This window comes from Seriola dumerili, unplaced genomic scaffold (genome assembly GCF_002260705.1).
Source record: "Seriola dumerili isolate Sdu_G_001 unplaced genomic scaffold, Sdu_1.0 BDQW01000105.1, whole genome shotgun sequence".
NCBI lineage: Eukaryota > Metazoa > Chordata > Actinopteri > Carangiformes > Carangidae > Seriola > Seriola dumerili.
Window position 1 is genome coordinate 2,060,878 of NW_019174360.1, and position 21,095 is coordinate 2,081,972.

General features: G+C 40.0%; 1 protein-coding gene and 1 pseudogene across 2 annotated transcripts; one reads left to right on the forward strand and one right to left on the reverse strand.

Annotated features, from left to right (window-relative positions):
• Window positions 1-860, reverse strand: part of LOC111222708 — a 3,515-nt pseudogene extending 2,655 nt beyond the window's left edge.
• Window positions 861-9,373: 8,513 nt separating this feature from the next.
• enpp4 (ectonucleotide pyrophosphatase/phosphodiesterase 4) lies at window positions 9,374-17,136 on the forward strand. 2 transcript variants are annotated; one of them, XM_022746573.1, is made up of 8 exons: window positions 9,374-9,498; window positions 11,679-11,916; window positions 12,149-12,436; window positions 12,603-12,707; window positions 13,500-13,698; window positions 13,816-13,992; window positions 14,466-14,735; window positions 14,951-17,136. In XM_022746573.1, the coding sequence occupies exons 2-8, from the start codon at window positions 11,680-11,682 to the stop codon at window positions 15,046-15,048; spliced, it is 1,374 nt and encodes a 457-aa protein (XP_022602294.1). In that variant the 5' UTR covers window positions 9,374-9,498; window position 11,679; the 3' UTR covers window positions 15,049-17,136. The 2 variants fall into 2 exon arrangements, with proteins under 2 accessions (XP_022602294.1, XP_022602295.1); XM_022746574.1 differs by lacking the exon at window positions 9,374-9,498 and adding an exon at window positions 11,398-11,432.
• The last annotated feature ends 3,959 nt before the right edge of the window (window positions 17,137-21,095 follow it).

Sequence of the window (21,095 nt, forward strand, 5' to 3'; positions counted from 1 at the left end):
TGCAGTTCGACAAGTTGGGAACTACTCACTGAGTTTGATGAGAAGTAGCCTGTTAGCTTAGCTTAGCATAAAGAGCAGTACTGCAGGGCAGAGTTTTTATGTTTGGACAGATGCAGGATGGCTGTTTCGCCATGTTTCCAGTCTTTGTGCTAGCTAGGCTAACGGGCCTCTGACTGTATCTTAATATTTAGCATATACACATGAGGGTGGTGTCAATCTTCTCATGTAACTCTTAAATTTCCAAACTGTCAGTAAACTGTATTCCTTCAAATATTTTGCAGGTTTCCTTTGAAATTGATCAGAAAACAAAGGCACGTGCAAAAACTTATGCATAAATACACACATTAACCAACACAAACTGTATCATAACCTCAGACCATTTAAAGCTGCTGCTCTCAACACTGAAAGGACCCCAGTAATAATTCAGTGGGAGAGAGAAAGAGAGAGATTGTCTCTGCACGTGGGTGTCAGGTTAACACACGGAAAATCAGCATGCGACAACAACAACATGGCATGCACACGCTTAAAGGGGCCACAGTAACACACAGTTGATGTGTTACAGATCAAATAGTGCACATATGCATCTTAAATTTCCCTTGTCACACACAAAATAACATCTATTATAGGCAGATTAGAGCGCAAGGTTGTAAAAATTGTACACAAATGTAATTTAGAAGTGAGAAAAGTGAAGTAGTGTCAGCTTGGGATGTACACACACCAAAAGCCCCACCTTGACAAAAAGCTCAATATCAGGGTCCTTGTCCTCCTCAGCTGCAGTATCCGTCATGGTCAAGAAAAACACGCTTCGTTTGTGTGTTTTGTTTCCACCAGTGTGTAGATGTTTTTATCTGTGTGTGTGTGTGTGTGTCTATGTGTGTGTGTGTGTGTGTGTGTGTGTGTGAGAGAGAGAGAGAGTCGTCTCAGTTTCAGATTCTACTCCAGGTCCACTCGGTGAAGTCCGCTTAGTCCCATTGCACCTCTGTCAGAGTGTCAACTGAGGTCGAATGCCAGGGAGCAAGTGTGTGTGTGTGTGTGTGTGTGTGTGTGTGTGTGAGGAACAGAGACAGAGAGGGACAGTGTGTGTGAGGGGTTCAATTTGTACCCATGGCCTTAGCTGTGGGGCGGGACAGTATCAGGCAAAAATAACCCCCTTGGGTGGGGTGGGGCGGTCAGTGCAAGCACGAATGCAGTGAGGAGGGAACAGGCGGACCAAGTCACCCAAGGGTGCCGCTGATTGACAACACAACTGGGTGACTTTGAATCATCAGGAGTCATTGTCTCCTCCTTAGACAAATCAGCACCCATTGGTCCCATGCTGGAATGTTATGTCATAGTCTCCGAGAGTTTTGGGGGGGGGGGGTTGCTAACGCACCAAATGTGTATTCATCCACCGCTGAAAAAAGTCCCCAACAAATGCTCTATTTGCTGCAGTTTGAGCAATGTTTGTTAAAAACTAAAGTTCTCTCAGCTATTTTAAAAATGAAACTATACATATGTGACCCAATCATGAGGATTTACATTGTCATCAGGAAAAAATTTACTTTTATTTTGTATTTTATTGCTCAGCTAATTAAGAATAAAACAACAATAGCATGATTTTTTTTTTTTTTTTTAGCTTGCTCTAGTTCATTGAGCGTTTGGTTGCTCAGTTTTCTACTAGGCCATTAGAAAAAGTTATTGATCTGATAAATGCTAATAAATCATTAATATGAGGCTCTTACGTTATTCCTTGAAGTCTGCAGTTGTAAATATTAGAAAAATTGTTTAAAAATACATTTTGAATTTGCCCAATGCCCTGCAGCCATTTCCAGAGGAAAAGTGGTCAAAGTCTTGCTAATGAATTAAAGAGCTTGCCCAAAAAGTAGTTCTTGTGATGCTTAACTGATCTCTAAAGCATTTGTTACAACCCAGTTTGTTTTGGGAAAAGGGAAGAGACAAATAAACAGATGTAAAAGGTTATTTATTTGTAAAGAACTTAAGTACTTCACTGTAAATGAGGTTATGTAAAACAAAGAACTAAATATAGGCCAGTCAGTCAAGGCACATACCAATCAATTTTCAACTGTAGTTATCTTTTTTTTTTGTCTCTATTTTGATAATTATCAGCCCAACTGTCCAGAGCCCCACCAGTAAAACTCCTGGTGGGCAGTATGTTGTAAGACTTCAGCAGAGGCAAATGTGCTTCATGTCTTCTGGTTAATTCAATCAGACAAAATATACATCCCCTTGTTGTAATGATATGAAAATTAAACACGCACTTAATGCATACACGCAGTAACATTTTTAGTCATAAGCAACCTGAATTTAGTATTCATACCTTTTTGAGCTCGACAGCAGAGGAAAACACATGTAAAATCAAAATGCTATTTAGATGTTTTAATTGTAAAGGATGGGAAGGAACCGGAGTACCTGGAGTAAACCCAAGATGAGAGAGAGAGAGACAGAGAGAGAGACAAACAGACAGACAGACAGACAGACAGACAGACAGACAGACAGACAGACAGACAGACAGATGTCCCTGAAAATGAGTAGCATGCTAAATACGGTTATTATGGGAAGGCCTTATCAAATAGACCTTTTCTGCCATCAACCACCTGATGCGATTGTTGGTAGCTGTCTCCACTGCAGAGAAAAACCTGGACACCCTGGACTTTTGTGGGGGACGATTGGCGTGGGCATCCAGATGGATTTCTAGGTACTTCACAACAGCATCATCAAAAGATGTGTCATCTGATGTCATTACAGCCTGCAGAAGTTTTTCTGGAGCACCAAACTCCCTCTGGAGGTCTTCAAACACGGCCTTGTAGATTTTTTTCCTCCTGTTCTTAGTTTCCTCATCAGACGAGCCACTGATGTTGATTGCGGCTGACAGACGTCCAATGAGGAGGATCAGTTCTGGTCCCTGTGGAGATCCCTCGGTTTTCCCCGTAACTTTTACAAGGAGCCTCATGAGAAGTAGAGTGTCAAGGTCCTTGGCCATGTTAATTGACAGGATTACCCTAGCTCGCTCCTTAGGGATTAACACAGGACTGGGGCTACATCCAGGCTCAGAGCACTTGGCAGATGATGTACTTGGAACCGACTTGTTTAGGATCAAATCATCAACACAGACCCTGATAACCAAGTCGCCACCATCATCATCATCATCATCCTCCTCCTCCTCATCATCATCATAATAATGATTGAAGGATTTAGATGGTGCAGCCTCACAAGGACGTGGTGTCCATAATGAACATGAGGGTGGTGGGCTCTTCTTGACACTGGCTTCAGGGGACTCTGGTGTGGTGGTCCTGACCCGTGGTGTGGTGGTCCTGTTCTCTGGTGTGACGCTCTTATTCTCTGGTGTGACGCTCTTCCTCTCCAGTATGATGCCGCTCTTCTCTGGTGTGGTGATCCTGACCAGTGGTGTGGTGGTCCTGATCTCTGGTGTGACACTCCTGTACTCTGGTGTGATGGTCCTCTCCTCTGGTTTGGTCAGCACGTTGGTGATTACGTCTTGGATTTCAGTCAGAGCACCAGACACCTCCTCGCTGTAGTTTGTCTTCTCTGCTGGGTCTTTGTCCATGCAGAGCAGCAGGTTCTGCAGGAGCTTTCCCACCATGTCCTCTGCCATGGCGTACATGACTTCAGGAGAGAACTGAGTGTCACCCCCTCTCCTGGTGAACCCAGGGATGACAGAGTCAGAGAGACATCTGTCCGGGTCAACCACAGGAAACTGATATATCTCGTCAGTCATCAGACTATTGTAAATTTTATCAATCAGGACCTTTGAAAACTCCCTGATCTCGCCGCTGTCCTTGATGTCTTCCAATGTTTTGCTGGCATGTGCTCCAGCATCCTTTGTCTGGCGTAGTTTTTCATACAAGATGTCAACATCAGTTTTAATGATGTCAAAATCAACTGGAGACTTTCTGTTCATGCTGTATATTGTCATCCTGCTGGTTGGTCTGGCATCTTCAGGTGTTTGCCAGGAAGACTCTGCCATCTCTCCTGGTGCAAGGTATTCTTCTTTAAACAGTTTTGCCTTACAGGACCTCGAAACCTGTTTGAGACGCACCAGAAACTCTGAGTCTTGTGCCTTAAACTTGTTCTTCAGCTCTGCCATTGTTTTTTCAAATTGTCTTTGGGCAAACCCGAGAAAGTTGCGTCTTTCACTTATTTCTTTGGCATCTGTGGTGTCGTCTGCACGTGTGTCATGTGAGGCAAAAAACTCTCTCACCTTGCCCACAACTAACCTCATATCAAAATGAGGTGTCTGTGAGCTGCTTTCCTCGCTGCACGCCTCAATGTGTTCAAAGTTATCATAATGCAGGTCTTCTCTTATGATTTTCAAAATATCATACGCTGCATCCTCAGCTTTCAGGCAGATGTCAGTTTGGGGAGAATTTGTGTTCTCTTCTGCCATGTCTGGTGTCTCGCTGGACCATTTGATGAGAATGTCACTCACAGATTTAATGGATGAGTGGGTGGAAATCTTAGATTTTACGCTCTGAGACGATTCACATCGCTCTGGTTCCTCTATTTCAAAGAACCCGGGCGCTGTCTCAGAGATTTGGTTTGGGGCAGACTCAATGATTTGTGGATGCCAACAATCTCCCAGGCACTGGAATTTCAGCTTATCCAAATATTTTCTTAAACATTTGGTAGCTTGAGACACCATTTGATGCAGAGACTTCATGTTGGACATGGAGCCACTGACAAAAACAGCAGGCTGTGATGGCCACTCAGAGGTGTTGATGACCTCAGAGGCAATGGAGTTCACCTTGTGTGAAACCTCCGTCTCGATCAGTTCTGTCAGCTGCACAGCACTCTCATATGTGTCCTTTTGGACATCAAGAGAAAGAGCCAGAGCAAAGCTTTCAGAGAGGGAGTCTCCCACATTTGTGTCGAGGTTCTCCAGAGATTTGCTCAAATCGTCCTGAGTAGTCTTCTTATGGAAGCTCTTCTCGATAATTGGTTTTACAGCTCTGAGGACAATAGTACAGAGTGTCTGCACCACTTCTGCACACAAATCAGCCAGCGTGGCTGTTGTGTCTGAGTCCTGAATCCCTGCAGCTAACAGGTTCCACTGTACTGCAGAGAATCTCTCAAAATATTTATTCACAATGGGCAAAAGAGCCTCTGGCGGGATGTTGGTGGGGCTGTCCATCTGGTTTCTGGATTGCTCCATGACAGACAATTCTTCTTTCACTAGAACTTGTAATCAGTTTCAGCTTATTGTTGAAAACTTCTGTAAATTTTTCTATCCGTGTTCTACGTGTTCTGTGTGTTCTACGTGTTAACTGTGTTCTTCAGCGTGTGTCCTTCAAGTCACTTGTGTGGAGTGGAAATAAAAGCTAAAATGTGTCAGTATCAATGCATGCTACCTCACATGCCTTTGATGTGTGCATGACGTCACACACACACGTGCGCGTATGTACGTCATAAGAACGCATGCGCGCCACACACACGCCACGCACACGCACAACGAACCAGAGCAGTTTTTTTTTGTTTTGTTTTTGTTTTTGTTTTTTTTTAGAATTATATTCATTAAATTTTCAAACTGAGTGAAAACATGATCTCATATGATCAGAGTTCTATTATCCATATCCATTTGAATGAAGGTATGATCAGCTAGCATTGCCTGTTAAGCCTTCAGTGGGCTACTACAGATATAACAGTTGGGCAATGTTGTCACGTCAATGGGACGGCAAATGTAATTAATTAAATGCTCTATGATCGACACCCCTGGGTTAACGGACGCTCATGACGCACGGGAATTAACTGGAGACCCACGCTGACGTTGACCGCTTCATAATCTCAGTAAGAGCAAGTGCATGTCAACTTTTCTACTTTTCTCACAAGACGAAACACAACCTACTGCAGCCAATCATCAATCAATCAAACACATTAGTAAGTGCCTTATTGAACAGTGACAGAGCTGTAAATTAGCGTAGCCCTTTCAAAAGGTGCCTTATTACAAACTGGTGCTAAGCTAATTGTTAGCTAGCTAACAGTTGAATCATGGCTACTAGCCGTTACTACTTATAGCTTCTGGCCTACAGTTTTAATTGATTGTATTGCTATCTCCGTAGTCATACTGTGTATGGCAAAGAGTGTAATGAGATAAATTAAACTTTTGTTGACATTTAATGATGTCGAATTAGCTAGACTTGCCTTTACACTGACTAAGTAAACTGCTAGGTAATTAAAGCTACGCTAACACAATGCTAACACTTCAAGAAAACGTGAAAAAGTCACCATGAACATCAGTCACTCTTGCAATCACCTTGGGGTTATATTGCTATCATTTATGTGGTTGTAGTTTCAAAGTGTCATATTTATGATCCTTGTACTTTAGTGGGGGGATCTGCAGATTATGTAATAATTTCAGGTGTGTGAAAGTACAATGTTTAGTTGTTATTACTAGATAGATAGATAGATAAATATCCTTAATGTCCACCAGCCAATACACTTAGCGTAATCCACACACACACATGAATTCACATGGCCATGCAACAGGAACCATCCCCAACTATCCCAGCACTGAGTCATAACATTCTTGTCAGTTCAACTTAACTTATATTTAGAACCAGGGTAACCCCCTCCTGCGTTCACACTCGTGCTCTCTCTCTCTCTCTCTCTATCTCTCTCTCTCTCTCTCTCACACACACACAGAGGAAAGACTAAACATGTTGATCTATAAATAGATGTGTGTGTGTGTGTCAACAGCATGGTGAGGAGGTGTATAAAGGGCAGAAACAATAGGGAATAAAGTCCAACTCTGGATGTAACACAATCAAATTTCACATGCACACACACATTAAGAAATACACACTGACCTTGCACATTTCTTTATAAGCAACTGATATGAGATTTATGGGGCCTACAAGTAAGATCACAAATGCTTTGTTAGCACAAGCATGCAAACTGTGTCTGTGTGTGTGTGTATGAGTGTGTATGCAATATATTTTCATACATTTACGATAAAATGTCAAACACATTAAACTGCAATAAATTCAGAATCACCTAATATAATACATTTTCATTTCTTGTCCTACCTTAACATAAAGTGTGACCTTCAGTTCGTCATTTTCATTCTCTGGCTTCTCCTCAGCTTCCTCCTTCTCAGAGGCTGATGAAGATGATGAGGATGATGAGGACCTTCGTGATGAGTTCCTCTCCTCCACCTCGTCTTCTGGAGACCTAATCTCCCAGTTAAGCTCTTTGCTGCTCTCCTCCACTTCTATCTTCTCCTCTTCTTCTTGCACGTCTTCTTTTTTCTCCTCCTCTCGCTTGGTCCAGGCTTCCATCTCCCCTTTGTCTTCATCTTCATCTTCAACATGTGAGGAAGATGAGGAGGATGAGGAAGAGGATGAACTGCCTCGCCTCTCCTCGGTGGGATGGTGAGGTGGCGGGAGAGAAGGGGGATCTGGTATTGTTCCTATGGCTCGTGTGGTGTTCTCGTACTCTGCTATGAGGTCTGAGGGCTCCTCGTATGACGCCTCGTATGGCACCTCGCAGGTTATGTCATATATACCAGACGACTGGTTCTCGTAGGTGACCTCTGGGGTCTCATACAGATTCTCCTCACAGGGATCCATGCCGGGCGAAGAAGTCAAACAGAGGTCGTCCTGGGAGTGTGGAGAGTGTCAAGGTGTGTAGCAGAGTGACTGTAATGCCAGCAGTGCCGGTCTTATCACAAAGAACCCCAGGACTTTGGACAGAGATGGTAGAAAGGGAATGCCAAGAAAAGACAGCAGTGATTCTTAAAGGAGAATACAACTTGAAGAGTCATCATATTATTGCTATTGTTGGGTGGAGAGAAAGTAGCTTCAAAATATAAATTATTTAGTGCATTGGAGCACACTGTATTTTTTAACACATTATCAAAAAACTTACTTAAAACCAACACATTACCATTGACAGTTTTCACAAAGAATACCAGTTTTCATTTATTTCAATTTTGTCTGAAAACCAATAGGGACGGCCCTGAAAATGTCTTTGTTTATTCAAAGTAGATTTAACTTATGCAATTTTAAATTTGGAGACTCATCAGCTATGTAAAAGCTAATAAAAAATAAAAACATGGACATCTTGTAAAAGCCAATGTGAATTTCATTTGCTCTTTGGCAGCAAATGGGATCCTACATTTCCCACAATGCAACGTAGCAGTGTGTTTCATTAGATTAGATCTTTTATTAGATGTTCCCTGCCTGTTTAATGCTGTGTCCCCACAATGCATCTGCATGTTCTTGCAAAACTCAAGATAACTCTGATGATACAATCAGGGTTATTTTCTCAGAAAACTCCCTCCAGAGCCACAGAACACATGACACAAGTGTTTTGACAGATTTAATATTGGTCTCCATGACAGGTAAAATGGACGTTTCTGTACAAAATCAATGTCTGCTTTGAAATTGTGAACTGTACAGATGATTTTTGAAGGGTTAGTACATGCAAAACCACAATGGTATTGTATGTTTTATATATATTTTGGAGCATAAAATTACCATGTGTTTAAGGGCATCTATGTGCAAGACAATTTCTGGCTCAAAGGAGAAACCTAGGTTTAACATCATGCAAGCATTGGCTGAGATTGGGCATTTCTTTGTAAAATATCTTGGCAGAATTGCAATATGTTTAATGACTAATTTAATAACACTATGAACCCACTGTCTAGGATGGTCATAAGATGGGAAGTTGAGTTAAATTGTCCTGGACAAGAGATCCATTTAAAACACTGTGTGTGGAAAATTTGCCTGCATTGCAAACTGCAGTACAATGCTGCGATGTAATGCTGAGGCATTGTGTTGGAATTGGTCATGCACTTCTAATCCAGTCTCATTTACCACTATATTATCTGTGTAATATTTTCAAGTGATTTTTACTAAAAACTAAGGCCAAAATACTGGGCTGTTCTAAGCTAAAATTGGCAACTTCTCTAAAGTTAAAATACTTCCTCATTTTAACAAAAAAATCAGTAAATGGTAAAAACTGGTAATTGGTTTTCGATCAACCACACCATGCGTTTCACACACACACACCGCCTCTATCAGTCTCGTATCTGGACGCTGATTCGCTGTTTGAACTGCCAGTACCGTTAAAGCGTCAGTCAACGGTTAGGTCAAGTGGTCCTTAACAAGGGCAGCGGTACACGGCGCTTGCGTCAAAATAAAAGCATTACGTTTGTAAAAGTCATAAATAAAATAATTTGTATAGATGACCGTGTTTCTATTAAACCCATATTGCTATTTAAATTGTTATTTATGTAGAAAAAGAAGCTATTAATGGAAAAAATATCTCTATTTTTATTGACGGTAAGACGTGTTTTAAAATGGGATTTTATTTTGAAATGCTTGCACGGAACTTTCTAAAAATAAGCGTAGCTAGCTCGACAACAACCTAGCATTTGTGTATTTTGAGGAAGTCCGTTGATGATGCTACAAATATAAAGTAAAGGGAAAAGTTCTTCAACTGTACTGTCTGGTGGACAACTCTCCGTCAATCCGGTAACAGGTAACTGACTTAACAGACAGTTAGCATTTATATGAACGCTGTGACATTAGCAAGCTAACATGCTATGTTTACTGCTAACCGGCTCTGCTGATATTGAAAGTAGAAGTAATTCTTCCTGCTCATATCTTACAGTCTTCGTTGGACTTCTGCATTGACGTCAGTTTTTATTAACATGCTTATTAGTGACATTTCTTTTTCAAAAACAGTGACCTCCTTGTTGTGGTTATTTACTTGACCTGGGCAGATAGTTTTTCAAGTCAGTTGCGTCACTGCTCCTGTTGGGGGACATGCATCTATTTACATAGTCATATTGTGAGGACTTGCTTCAAGGTTAGGTTTAGTTTCCAGGAAATTAATATAAACTAATGTTACCTCCTCTGAAGTGATGGAAACACAGCTGTGTGTGTGTTGTGTTTATTTGTGTATGAATATAAATGTTTCAGTCAGGCTTAGCTCTTCAGCAGAGCAGACCGTGTTGCCAGGAGGGTGTGTGTACAAATTTAAAAGTTGTAGTAATGTTCATTTTGTTTGTAATGTTTCGTTTTAGTGTCTCATTCAATTTACTTCCTCCTCAGTTTGCACCACTTTGGTAGTAATTTAATTTTACTTCAATAACTGAGCTTCTTCTAAGGCTGGATTGACTGACTAGTCTTAAAGGCTAATGAAGGTAATTGAATAGAAGGAGAAAGAGATTCAGTGCTCCTCTGTATTCCAGTCATATACAAGCTGTGCTTGTAGTCAGTCTAATTTCATTTTAGATTGGCTCCAATTTCATACATCTCTGGGATAACGGCTTGTGATCTTTTTAACTCCCTCAATTCAGAGAGTAAATAAGAAAATTACAGTCGATAGGAGTGGATTGAAAAGGAAAATTGTGTTTGATTACAGGTCAAATTGTGGGTGAATGTTTGTCAAATGAGGTCTTGGCTGAGTCATAGTCACATATCTGCTCTGAGTTTGAAGTTTCACTATTTTACATTACAGGTGTAGTAAAGCATATATTTAGCTGTGTTGAACCAAGCTTAAAATGAGCTGTACTTGTGGCTGACCTGATAAAAAAATTGCACCCAGCTATGGTTATAAACTTTACAACATTCGTTGGCAAAGTTTTTACAAGACTTCTACTTCTTTCTGTGTATCTCAAGTTGTTAACCATGAGGCCAGAGTTATGTAAAATGCTGATACAATAACTCTCGAATCAGGCTCAATAACAACTAAAGAACTAAATCATAAATGACAACAATAGCACTATTTTGTAGTACGATACTTGGTATTTCAATGAGCGATTTATTAATGATCTTGCTCAAGTTGCTCCAGTTGCTTTTCTGTTCTTCAGAGAACTGAATTTTATTCAATTTTATACCAGCTTGTAGTGGCTGCACTGTAGCTGAGTATAAGTTTCTTCATTTAGTCATCTGTAAGCTTGTGTTAGGAGTCACAGTTTGCATGTTTGTCATGTAATTTGATGCATTTGAAACAGAATGTTATTGTGGGATATAGAATGTGAATAGAAATCAAACAACTATCTGTTAGAAACTGTTAAAAAGTAAACATTGAAGCCTCACCCCTCACTATACACTATGATATAAGTCAGTGAGCTTCCATTACAGCCAGTTCCTCCACTTCTCACATTTACTGTATTATCTCTTGACTCACTTTTTGCCTTTGGCCATACAGAGCACTTTGACTGCGCTATATACAAGCCTGCAGAAAATCGCTCTCCCATAGTAGACATGACTTATGACAACAGTCAGGAAGTGAACCTCTCGCTCAGACATTTTTAGTTATAGATTAGTTGGAATTTTCCTGTTGCCTGCGGGTAAGGTGGCAAGTAACCGTTATAAGTTTCACTTCCTAAGAAGTAAAATTGAAACACCAATGAAAGGTTTTTGACAGGAAGAGAACCATCGCTTTTTCTCTTGGTGTCTCTGCAGGTGAGAATGATGATTGACAAATGTCTACTCTGAAAGCTGGTTTGGTTTCCTGCCAAGTGGTTTTCAACCAGCATAGTAATAACAATACTATTTTATTAGAACAGAAACAGTTTTGATACAGATCCCTCAGGCTGGTTTTTTATGTTGTAACCCAGATATTGCAGTGCACACACTTATTCTTCTTTAAATACACCACGTCTGTTCATAACTAATTGTATATAACGACAGTTTGTCACATCTTTTCAGGATGTTGTTAAAAATACTGGTGGGCTTCCTGTGTGGTGCCACAGCTGTGGCAACAGAAAATAACACGGCTCATCAGGGTCCTGTTCCGCTGCTGCTGGTGTCGTTTGACGGTTTCCGAGCGGACTACCTGCAGAGGTTCCCGATGCCGAACCTGAAGCTCCTGTACAGCCAGGGGGTCCTGGTGGAGCAGCTCACCAACGTCTTCATCACCAAGACTTTTCCCAACCACTACAGCTTGGTAATCTTGCTGCTTGTGCTTTGTGTGTGTATGTGATGTCATAAAACAGCTGTTTATCTGATAATGTAAACAGATAAATCCATTTGGTAAACATGAAAAGGTTGTATTACCTGCCTTGTTCCCCATAAAATAGTGACTAATAGAAAAAAACTCAGATACACACTGTATTTGCATAGAAATTAATTAGAACGACCATGAAAATAAAAAAATTGTCATTGTTTTTCCTCTCCAGGTGACAGGGCTGTATGCTGAGTCTCACGGTATCCTGGCCAGTAGCATGTACGACCCTGTTAGCCACAAGCATTTCACCACCAGCAACGACACCGACCCGATGTGGTGGAGCGAGGCACAGCCCCTCTGGCTTACGGCGCTAGACTCTGGCTACAAGACGGCGGCCATGATGTGGCCCGGCTCTGACGTGGTCAACCGCACAGCGACACACTTCTTACCCTATAACTCTGATGTGACGTTCCAGCAACGACTAGGGAACATGACAAAGTGGTTGTTGGGAAATGAAAAGGTAGAAAAGTTACTTAAATAAGCTGACGCTTTAGTTACAGACATGTGTCACTGTATATCATCTCCTTTTTGTCTCTTTGCTCATTGATGTCTTTCAAGGTTTCCATTTCCACTTTGCTCTGTCAGTGTTGTAAAACTTTGGTACACCATATACCTCATTCCACCAGGAGCAAGGAGTGATGTTTGCAGCTCTCTACTGGGAGGAGCCAGACCGGTCAGGTCACATGTTCGGCCCAGACAACAACACTGCCATGGGCAAAGCGCTAAAAGAGGTGCAGTAATTGAATTAAATTTTAAATGTCAAAGGATGACACAAAATGATCCTGACACAAAAGGTTCAATCTTCTGCTCTGAAGAAAAACTCTTAGATATACTGTATATTTGTTGGAAACTTTTTATATATCTGTTGGAAGAGTGTTTTTCTGTGTCTATGGCTGTGATGGAACAACATTAATTGTAGCTATTTTCCATTTTGTTGTGCCAGAAAGCCATGGCAGTGAGCCAGCCATTATAATACCATGACCTTGGCTGGTTACTAATTACACCTCTGGTTTTCCAGCTACAATATGTCATTGTGTCTTTCCCTTATTAGATTCAAACCTTTTATTGTACAATAACTGATGATTTATGGCACTGGGTCATAAAAATAAAGAAAAAGTGAGAGATAAGCATTTTAAGCCACTAGTGCCAATGTTGATCAGACGGTTGGTCCGCCAACTCTTAGATGAATTGCCAAGAAACATTTATGTTCCTCTCAGGATGAATTATATTGTCTTTTCATGTAGCATCATCATCAGGTCAACATCTGAGTGTGCTGCCTACTTTGGTTTATGACCAGATGCCTGCAAAACTAATGACATTCAACAGCATCAGCTTCTGTTTGTGTTTAGGGTTAATTAGCATGCTAATATGCAAAGCTAAGATGGCATACATGATAAACACTATGCCTTCCAGGCATGTCAGCAAAGTGGGTGTGTTTGCATGCTGATGTTATCATGCCATTTAGCTCAAAGCACAGCTGTGCTGACATTATTAGTTATTGACAGCTGTTTTCATGTGATCAGGTTGACGACAACATCGGCCTGCTGATGTCAGAGTTGAATCGGACCGGCCTCTGGGGTCGCATCAACGTCCTGATAACCAGTGACCACGGCATGGCTCAGTGCTCCGCTGATCGCCTCATACGGCTGGACGACTGCCTCCACCCCGACAACTACACACAGGTGGACCTCACACCTGTCGCAGCCCTCATCCCAAATAAAGGTAACTAGGTTTACATCAGCTAGCACAATGTAAAAGAGCCTGTATACAAACACAACCACACAAAAACATGAGAAGATGAATTATAAAGTATTCACAGAAATGTCTGTTGCTGTGCAGATCCCAAGGCTGTCTTCGACCTGCTGAATAAATGCCATCCCCACATGACGGCGTATGTGAAGAAGGCCATCCCTGATAGGCTGCACTACCGCAACAACGAACGCATCCAGCCAATCATACTAATTGCTGACGAGGGTTGGACCATAGTGCACAGAAAAACGGACAAGCTGCCAAGATGTAGGTGTTTAAGTAATGTGTTGTTATAAATACTCATTGACCATTAAAAAATGTGGAATCACCTGAACACATCAGCTAATGGTTGAGTGAGGAATAACAGGTGTGTCTGCTGGGATTTGTAATGGGATATATGATATCAAGATGTCTTAGGTCGAGGTACTTTGCAAGTAGATAGGTGGACAAACGCGTTAATACATTCTCCAGGGTGTCTGCAGGTCTGAGTGACCTAAATACAGTTGGGCATTGTTTCTCATTATTGTTCTGCCTACCAAGATACATATACAGAGGCAACTTTTTAAAATATGTTTGTTTTTAAAGGAGAAGCCTGACACTTCTGTCTGGTTAAGTCTTTGAATATGGCTTTCTCAAACACAAGTGCAGCATACAAATATTCTTGTTAATACACAAATATACACTAAAAGACCACCAATGTACCGCCACCCACCAGCTGTTCCTCTTCTTCCCTCCCTCAGTGGGCGATCACGGCTACGACAACTCCCTACCCAGCATGCACCCCTTCCTAGCAGCGACGGGGCCCAGCTTCCGGCAGGGTTATCGAATCAGCAGTTTACAGAGCGTGGACATTTACCCGCTCATGTGCCACCTGCTGTCAGTGCCCGCACAGCCCAACAACGGCACCCTGACCCAGGCTCGGTGTATGCTGGCTGCTGAGACCTGCTGGGACGTTCCCCTAATGGTCGGCCTAGTGGTGGGGGTGTTACTGGTACTCACTACAATCACTTGTAAGTCCAAATGATTGCAGCAGTATATAGATGTGTTATATCTAGGCATAATTTGCCCCACAGATGTGGTCAGAAGAGAAGTTTATTGGTTCCTGGGGACCTTTGTCTTATTGTGTCAGTTAATTAAAGAGATTTATTTCGTCATCTTGGTTGTTAAATAATGTGTAGTATATCTCCAACTGATCAACAAACTAACTTGTTTGTTGTGTCTTCAGTTCTTTTCAGGTTTCTGAGCTACCGCCGCCCATCAGGCCCCCGACCTTTCCAGAGGCTGCAGGTTGACGATGACGATGACGACCCCTTGTTGGAGTAAACCGGTCAGAACCGGTCGTCACACACTAATCTGTGTCACCTGTTTGTGCTCCATTAGGTACTTGACATGTTGCACTTTACCCACTGAGGCTGCTGCCCTCACTTCCACACTGGCATGTGTGTAATGTATGTGTGTGTGTTCATGTGTGTATACATACATGCAGTAGAAAAACCTGCTCTCTAAAAAGCCTTCAGACCTACTGACACCTGAGCTGTCAGTGGGTCTAAATAATAGTGAATACTATATTTGACATCAACTCTCCATAATGTTACTGCTGTAAAAAAAAAAAAAATCCTGTTGCACATGTGATGAGAAGCCAGTAGAGTTTTGTTGTGGAATGTAACTTGTTTTGAAGGAAATTTTAAGTTTTAAATATTTTTGTTTGAGCTACTGATTTAAGAGATTTATTTCAGATTTTTTTGTGGGAACTGTGTTTATAGAAAACTTTATTTTGTGTGTGAGTTTTTTCATTTGTAGTGTAACTCTTTGTCAGCAGAGGGCGCCAGTAGCTCATTTATTTTCTATTTTGTATATTGAGGAAAGCTTTACAGATTTTGTTGTTGGAATTCTTTTGATTGTCTTTATTTTTCACATTTAGGTGTGTACTGTTACTGTTTTGCTTTATTCTTTACACTGATACCTGAGTCTGAGGTCATCTCAGTAATGCTTATATCTATATTTGCATGCCTAAAAGCTGAAATTTTAAAATCTGAATTGATGTATTTTACTGTTAAATTATAGTATAATAAGTAACAATGACTAAGGTAAGAGGAGTTTTAAAGGAGGTGATTTCTATGCAAATTGTCTGTCAAGCAGAGGTATGTCAGTTATCAATTCTGTACTTACAGCATGTATATGAACAATACCAAAGAATAATATTAAGATGTACAACAGATGCTTAAAAGAGATACTGACCATCTGAAAAAAGGGACTCCTACAAAGGGATTTGGTTCATAAAATTAAAGCAATATAATAGTTATTATTAGGACCAAGTGGGATAGAAACACAGTGGCATTTTAAAAAATGTGTGCGATCCAATTCAGGTGGAGTTGAAACTTGAAATAATTTTGGAGTCAGTTTTCATATGCAGAGGGTGAACTACTGAAGATTTGGTGTCCTGCTCAAGGGCACTTTAACAGGTCACATGGCTGTTTGCAGGGAACTATGAATGTTACTGAAAGTCACACTTACAGTAGTTTGATGTTAAGAGCATAAGTGTGGTTATATTCTATATTTTTCTTATTATAAATAAACGCCATTAAAACACCAAAACCAACACTGAATTGATCCAACTAACAAGTATTGTCTGTGTAAGCCTGATATATTTTATTCCTCTATGCCCTAAAGCAGCATTGTTGTCCAAAAACTATTCAACACTATCCCCAGCAAATACTCTGTTAATTGTTTTGAGTAACAGTATTTTTTGGTTAAGTACTTGGTGTTATGTGTTATTGACCAATAGATGTTGAGTTAAGAGACTACCGAGATGCTAGGGATGTCGGTAAGCATTGAAGGGTGGACTAACACATTGTTGGTTTTGGTCTTTTCATTGGATTTGTGGACAGTAGCCACACTACAGAATATCACAGGCTTCCTCAACCATATATCTAGTGACACGTATACACCGTACATGTCTGTGCCTCTTTCTGCTGAAACGAGAAAAGAGGAAATATATTGTTATATTCTTGGTTCTACCTGTAGCATCGTTTTAAACATCAATTACTTCATATAATAATCACCACAAACAAATGATGGACCCTAGATTCCCTCTAATTGTCATTGTTGGTATTTGTCAAAATTCAAAACATTCAAACCATTTGCCATGAACACAATTGCTTCAGGTGAGAGCAGTGAAAAAAACTGGAAAGTTTTGTGCCATAAAGCGAGTGACAAATCTGATGGAAAATACAGCATAGAGGCTACTATTCTCGAAAAGGTGGTCTCATCCTAATATTTATCATTTGTTTGTTCTTTAAATTTTCTTTTCCAGTTTTGAAAGGTGTAAAAAAAAAAAAGCTTTTTGTACAATGCAGTTCCTGTCTGGCCTGTACAGAGATTTTCAACAAGAATAAATGTAATGGAAAATCATACATTTTACGTTGTTATTCAAAGGAATGTAAAAACACCTGAAATGGAAAGGAAGAGCGACACACATTTGGAAAAATTAATTTATATTCCTTTATATTTTTTTTTTTGTGTTGTTTTCTCCATCGCAGTCACAACGTTACAATGTAATAAAATGGTAAATATATAAAATCAAACTCAATACTGACGCATATACATTTCTGTATCATGTTCAAAACCAAATGAACTGTACATGTTTTCATTTATATCTGTTTTACATCATTTAAAATCTGTCATAATTTCTATGTAGTCATCTGTATTATTGTAAATCTTTGTCTCTTCACAGATAAATAGACTTTATTTTTCAGGAGGTATTGTAACAAAAATAACATATTTCCTAACGCTGGCCACCTAGAGCCATTGAAAATATCATTCAACTCTTCCCCAGAATGCTTTTACACTATCGTAGACACAGAATACACAGACAAACCGGAGATAACAGCACGTGTCTTCTTGTTTCTCTCGTGTTTGTTGTTGTTCGGAAACATTCGGTGTGAATTTGGGAATTCCTCCAAAGACCGGAAGATTTCCCGAATGGTGTTTTTTTATTTATTTATTATGAGCTGACGCCGGGGCGGCTTAAACACGGTTGATGACAACAGCCATCATTTCTACAGTGAAGTCGGGAGATGTTAGCCAGACAGCCACTTCTCTCACCAAGACAAAAACTGTAGGTGACTCGTTTTGTTCCTCAATAATCATTTTTTCCCCCTTCAGTTTGAAATATGTGCTTATAATATGTTGAAGTGTTCATTAGCAAGTAGCAAGACTATCTTATCGAGCTACTCAATCATATTTAGACATCAAAATACCCATTTTAATTAATTTATGAATCTTGAATTGCCTTTTTCCTATATTAGTTAGACATTTTGTTAAATATATGTATTCACTTTCCCGCCAAGTGTTTAGAAAATTGATGTCTGTATACGAAATATGGAGCAGCCAGGAAACGGTTAGCATAGCTTAGCTTCGACGCCATGGAAAATAGCTCGCCTAGCTCCTCTATTTTATAACGGGTGTCACTAATGACATATAACATGTTAGTTTGGGGGTTTCAAAAATTCTGGTAGGTGGTTATTTTTAAACTTTGGTCAGAGAGACTGCCCCCCTCCCCCCCCCAAGCTAATGCTAATGACAACTGCTAGCCTGGCTCTGACCAAAATAAAAATAAAGTCCGCCTACCACAAACTCTAAATATGACTAATTAATGTTTTTTCATGTTTGTTTAATCCATACATAAACAGAAACGTAAAATCACAAGTTTTTTGGGGAAGTTAAATGTACTGAAAATATAATTTCTTGACCCGACAAAGCTACCTAGCTAGCTAGCTAGCTTCTAACCTCTGCTTCTTTAAGATAAACGTAACAGACATAGGTAAACATAAATTCTTGGGCACTTATCTCTTGCCAATGGCATTTTTTTTTTCACTTGGATTAATAAACAAACGTTTAACACAGAATATACAGGGTTTAAATTGTAATTGTAAAAATCTTTTCTTTTTTCTTTTTTATCAATCATTGCTTGTGATGTTATTTCTTTACAGTGCAACTACAAATGATTCGTCTTTAGCAGGAATGTGAGGGACCTGTTAACTGAATCTGAATCCATTAATCATCTATTTTTACTTTTCTTTTTTTTTTTTTCAGAAAACAGAACCACAGGTGGATTATGGCTGTCTGGCGGATCACCTCCAAAAACTTCACCCTGCCTACAGATCTAATATCAGTGTGCTTATACTCAAGACAACACGATGGCACAGACTCCTACGAAAACACAGTTTCCAGTCAAGCCGTATTTTTCTTCTGTCATCTTACATTCTGGATATTTATAAAGAACATTTACTATCAGTACATTTGAAAGAGCCATCTAAGCGAACTCATCGAACATAGATCCAACTGAGGAGGATTACCAGAAAAAGGTATTTACAATCAAAATGCCAACCACCGAAAATAAAATCTACTTTAGCACATCGAAATCTCTAGAGCTACTTTTTTTTTCCAAGCTGAAGAACATAGTAGAAAAGCATGACCTTGACAAAATAAAAACTCATGGTACATCTTATAGGTACATCCACGTTAAAGTTTAGTTTGACCCTGCCCTGTGCTTATAGTATCCAGACCTGAGTCAAACCACTGACATCCTTCCGAATCATTTTCTATGATAGAATTTGTGTATTTGTGCCAAAACAACTGAACCTCTCAGTTCGTAAAGGAAAGGATTTCAATTGTAGTTGAACTCAAATCTGGTAGAAACTGGTCTGAGATCAGAAACAGCTTAGCGTCTGGCCTGGAGTTCTACAAAAACCACAATGAGTAATGATACTTTCACAGCTCTGGACCAAGCAAGTAAAACTTTGGCTAAAAAAAGCATATGAAGCATTACTGACACATACGGTAGCTTGCACTCGCACATACACACATCACACATGCTCACACACACATACACACACAGCCTAACCACAGGCCTCATATGCTTTGCAGACCCTGATAGTGGAACATTTATGTGTTTTTCCAAAGAAAAAAAAGAAAAAAAAGTTTCTGGTTTTGATTTTCACAATCAGATGCACATTCCTCAGTCGGGAGGTTGCATCCATTGTGGTAATACCCAAGATAAAGGTGCATTACACTGTTTTTTTTTTCCACGCCAGACTAATAATACTTTAACCTATCAACAGATAAATGTGATAGAGAAAAACGTAAATTAAGTGCATAAAAATTACAAATCATCACAAACAAATGCAAAAAGTTTTGAAAAATGTAAACAAATGGTACATCACGTTTGCATTGTTGCACATTAACACTTTACGTTTTCTGCTTTCTTCACCTTGTCATTGTAAACTAACACAAAAAGGCAAAAAAATAATGATAAAATCAAGCAATACATGAGTACAGTGATTTTTTTTTTTTCTTTTTTTTCCAAGCCCAGAACTTTTCTGCCTGCAACCTTGCATAGCTGTGGATGTGTAGCCATACAATAACACTGCCTGGATTTGAGTTTCCTACAGAGTGGGCCGGGCTAAGGCTCTGGTTTTTTTGGGTGAAGGAAGAAGCTTTTCATTTGTAGCGTGCAGACTCAACTGTAGACGGGGTGTGGATCTATGGATTTTTCACTACTGGGTAATAATAATAATCAAAATAAAACCAAGATATGATACCTGCAGTTTGATTATGACGCCACAGTCGAGTCTGAATGCCACACATGAATGCTTATAGAGAAAGAACTGTTACTTTTTGGTTGTGTCAGACCTGATTTGGATGTGTTAAACCTGATCTCTGATTGGCTGGAGCTCTGGGTGCAAAGGGGCTGTGGGTTTGGGTGAAAAAGGTCAGAGGTCAGTGCTGGGGGAAAGCTAGTGGGACAGCTCAACATAGATCTCCCTTTAACAACCCAGAAGCACGTAGGAAACTGTGACTCTTCAAACCTTTACACCTCTGCAGTAACCCTTTATGTTCCCCGGAGCACGTGTGTCCACAACTCTAGAACATTCATGCAAGAAATTCACGAGCACGAGCTGTGAAACTAACACAAAATGCTTGACTGTGTTCTCTAAATGGCACATATTTGTTTTTTTTTCAGACAACGTGCTAACATAGTATGCTGTTTTCCCTTTGATTTCTGTGCTCTGACACGCTGAACCCACACTTAATGTACAGTGCACGTCCAGATTAGAGTGTACCAAAAAAGAAGCACCACCTTCCAAATGTTTTTTTTTTGTTTGTTTTGTTTTGTTTTTGCTCATAACCATGACCCAAAAATTTTTAAAAAAAAAAAAAAAAAATCCACCTCCACTTCTGTCGAGTGGTTAAGGCATTGTAGCTTTTATGTGTCACTCAGTTTGACAAAGACAGAAGGTGTTGCTGTTTTTATGTACACTCTCTGTGTGAGGAGTCAAATTGATTGAATGACGTTATTCAATCAATCT

Coding starts and splice junctions, on each gene's coding strand:
- enpp4 (XM_022746573.1), top strand. CDS start 11,680: ATGTTGTTAAAAATACTGGTGGGCTTCCTGTGTGGTGCCACAGCTGTG. Junction 12,708..13,499: donor TGGGCAAAGCGCTAAAAGAG/GTGCAGTAATTG, acceptor TCATGTGATCAG/GTTGACGACAACATCGGCCT. Junction 14,736..14,950: donor GGTACTCACTACAATCACTT/GTAAGTCCAAAT, acceptor TTGTGTCTTCAG/TTCTTTTCAGGTTTCTGAGC.